We start from the raw sequence: 3595 nt of genomic DNA, 5'->3' as shown, positions 1-3595 counted from the left end.
AAATCAATTCAAAATCCTAACTTTCCTAACGCATCGATTCTTACCTTTCCTATGTACCTCATTGGTGCCCCATCGATGCCCCCTCCCACCAAATGTAAGTTCTTTCATCCCCTCGCACGATCCCCTCGAACCACCGTCAAAGTAAGGAAACACCCAGCGCCTTTGTTCCAAATCATGCCATTTTAGTCAACGCCAAGCTGCTCATGGCCGGGGACGCCGTCGTCTTCATGCGCCGCGCCGACGGGGAGCTGCTCGCCGGGATCCGCCGCGCGCCCAGGTCCGAGGAGGGGGACGAGGCCGTGCGGCTCGCGGCAGAGGGCACGCTCTTCACCGTCACCTACTACCCGCGCCAGGGCGCCGGGGAGTTCGTCGTGCCCAAGCAGGAGGTGGAGGACGCGCTGATCGGCGCCTGGGCACCCGGCGTGCAGGTGCGCATGAAGTTCCTCGACGCCGAGGAGCGCCGCTCCGAGTGGAACAACGGCGCCGTCAAGGCCGTCGAGTCGTCGACCCCTCCATCTGGCGCATGCTCGAGGTACATCTTGCGTCCATACATCCATCTCTCCAGTCAATCCATCCGATCATTGCGATAATTGTCTGGTTGATCGATGGAGTCCACCTCTGTTTGGTTCAGGCATGCTTGCTTCAATTTGTTTGCTCTGCCATTCAGTATGGAGTAGCCCTAGATGTTCACCATGCTAGCGACTCGCCCGTCAAACCGCAGAGATCCCTCGCATGGAGTAGCCCTAGATGTTCTAGGCCACCACCGCCAATCCGGCGAGCCTACGCTGCGACCGTTCATGGCGCCTGGGGGCAATGAACTGGCATTGCGGTCATGGAGGGGAGGCTCAGGAGCAGGGCGACGCTGGCTGGTAGAGGAATTCGAAGGAGCCAGGCCGCCCTGGCGATCACCTTGACTGCTGCGTCGTGCACCAACTAACGGCAGTGTCCGCGGTGGTGAAGAAGCATACACGACGAGGCTAATATAAGGTATACCTTGGAGGACGCAACCCCCTGTCGTCAACACGTCATGGCCCGAATCGCCTGGAGGCCGCAACCCCTGCCTGTGCTCCAGATTCACAGTGTGTCCTGACGAACGAGGCGGCAATCTCTGAATTGAATAATTGATCGTTCATCCCGTTCTACCGCTGATTCGCTCGGCGCCACCTCTGTGGTACTCTTGACTGCTTTCACATATCCCCACAAGGTATAGTACGTGGTATCCCACCCCATGTCATGTAATTGCATTCTGAAGCAATTAGTACATAGGAGTCAACCCATAGGACAAGGAGGACCCGGTTATAGATTTTTTTAAGGGAGGGTGTGCCGTGTACGGGAGCATATCTGTTAGTTTGTATCCTATGTTTAACAATTTCGGAAATTTTTGTAGTATAAAAATCTCAATAGTGAGGATACATTGCTGAACGTGATGTGATGTATATGATTTAGTTTATCATTAGTTGTTCTCCTTGCCACTACCCACTAAATTTCAGATCTGCCTTCAACTTCTAATGGTAAATATTCAATTAATTTTAGTCGGCTCAAAAGGCTTCAAGCTTCTTTGTCCATTATTTCCTGTTCAACTTTAAGAAACCTTTCAGTTTGTTTTGTTTCACTTACTTTACTATTCCTTCTTGATAAACTCACCAGGTACTGTATATATCTCTCCCTGGTCACAGTGGGATGGCTAATAATTTCATGCACAACACCACAATAGCAGATATTCGGAGATTTGGAATTGTTTTGCTGTTTTCTTTCTATGAAAAATAAGCATGAATGCAGCGATGGCAAACCTAAACATCGTTGCCAATTTTCTCTTTCACAGAATAGGATGAATGTCACGGCAGCAGCTGCAAACTCCAAGAACGTTATTGTCATGGGGGGCACCAGTTTCAATTGTGTCTTCTTGCAAGCTCCTTGTCAATGAGAGGCACAAGGTCAGTCTGTACTCTGTAGATACATTTGTGATGCAGTGATTCTTCTCTTATGCTAACTAATACATTGATTATGTCCTATGATTCTCTAGGAGCACTAAGAAATTATATGTTTTCTTAAGGGTCACATCACACGAGGAAACTCTCACCCACAGCCATGAAATTTCCAATTGAATCAAATGCAAATTATACATAGTGCTCTTCCAAGCCACAGTTCAACCCCCACTTCTTGCCGCTCGCCTTCAGCCCCAGGAAGACGATTAAATATTTTACCTCAATCCATATATCAGATCTCGTGCTCAAGAAGACGATGGTGAAGAGCATGATAATGATCCAAATGTATGTTAACAATTGGTCCAGTTTAGAAATCTAAACAGGAAAGCTGAGGTGCCATTTAGTTTATACCCAGGTCCACCTCGCCAGAGATGGTGCGTGCAGATATTTTGGCGAACGATTCCCCTGCCCCTGTTTCGCCTGTCCGTGGACGCAGAATGAAAGCAGCGACCAGTTTTTTTTGGCATGACTCCTGTAATTGGGTTTCAATCCAAACAGTACCCAGTCAATGCCGAACTTCTTACTCAATATGACTCCTCAGGTTTCATTTGTTGGGGAGGCAGACAGAAACAACGATAACTAATATTTTTTCTTTTCACTCACAATAATATTGTCATCAGATACAATTGCTATCAGGTTAGTGTTTTGTGAGCTTTCATCATGTCCCTTTATGGAACTTTTAAATGTTGATTATCATTTATCACTGCTGCTACTTTATGCAGAGTATTGATGTTTGTACTGAAGGAAGTCCAAAAGTCTTATCGATGCAGGCAAGACACTTGATATGACAAATTTCAAGTGGAAACGAACAAATATTATGCTTGTTCATCGCTTGATGTCTACCCTGACTATTCTTTCATTTGAATCTCGCTAATAACAAGTTTTTACTCTGCTGTTAAAACTGATGTTGCTAATTCGGTTCATAAAATTATTGTCGTTATAATTTGGCGATGTAATACTTTGCCATAAGCCAATATCAAATTATGAAGCATTGCTATAACTTCCAACGTGGTGCTAGAGCATTATATATGAATGTACTTAGTTAAAGGCCATCCAAAGATACACATTTGCAAGGAAACTGCACAATGTCAATACGAATATGAAAGATAATTGGATAAATAACTTTGAAATCTGATCTTTTTCTGATGATAACACAACTTACTCTGATTTCCATAATGAACAGAGAATAGAAAAAGTGTTGTTGCGGCCATGACTTGAATAACAAACCAAATTCACAAGGTCGGTACTGGACTATTGGTAATATATATTCTTTTGGCAGGGATTTAGAAATACTTCACATCTCTTTTTAGTGGATTTTGTGATAGGAGTGAGAGTTGAGAGTGAGCGGGTTGGAGGCTGTGGTTGATTTGTTCAGTTACGAATGTGAGCGGAATATTTTCCCTACTTAAGAAAAAGTGGCAAATTGGATAAGGCAGTCATATTTTTTTGATCAGGTCATACAATATATTTTTTAGGATAGAAGGGTAAATGCATTAGTTTGTTGTTTTAATAGTTAATAACAGACGCGGTGGCGTATTAGTTGCATCCCCAACAACAGCCATCATATTTTTGTTTTGTGGTAATGCATGACATTCAACTGTATGTTACAA

At 44.7% G+C, this 3595-nt stretch overlaps 1 protein-coding gene across 1 annotated transcript; it reads left to right on the top strand.

The window, feature by feature from the left end:
- The first annotated feature begins 203 nt into the window (after window positions 1-203).
- Window positions 204-2872, top strand: LOC125529091 (auxin response factor 13-like). The gene is made up of 3 exons (XM_048693504.1): window positions 204-532; window positions 1823-1934; window positions 2024-2872. The coding sequence occupies exons 1-2, from the start codon at window positions 204-206 to the stop codon at window positions 1830-1832; spliced, it is 339 nt and encodes a 112-aa protein (XP_048549461.1). The 3' UTR covers window positions 1833-1934; window positions 2024-2872.
- The last annotated feature ends 723 nt before the right edge of the window (window positions 2873-3595 follow it).

The sequence above is a fragment of the Triticum urartu genome, unplaced genomic scaffold (genome assembly GCF_003073215.2).
Source record: "Triticum urartu cultivar G1812 unplaced genomic scaffold, Tu2.1 TuUngrouped_contig_5333, whole genome shotgun sequence".
Classification (NCBI taxonomy): Eukaryota; Viridiplantae; Streptophyta; class Magnoliopsida; order Poales; family Poaceae; genus Triticum; species Triticum urartu.
This window is presented reverse-complemented; position numbering and strand designations above follow the sequence as displayed.

Bases quoted from the DNA above. Each gene is read 5' to 3' on its own strand.
- LOC125529091 (XM_048693504.1), top strand. From the start codon at position 204: ATGGCCGGGGACGCCGTCGTCTTCATGCGCCGCGCCGACGGGGAGCTG.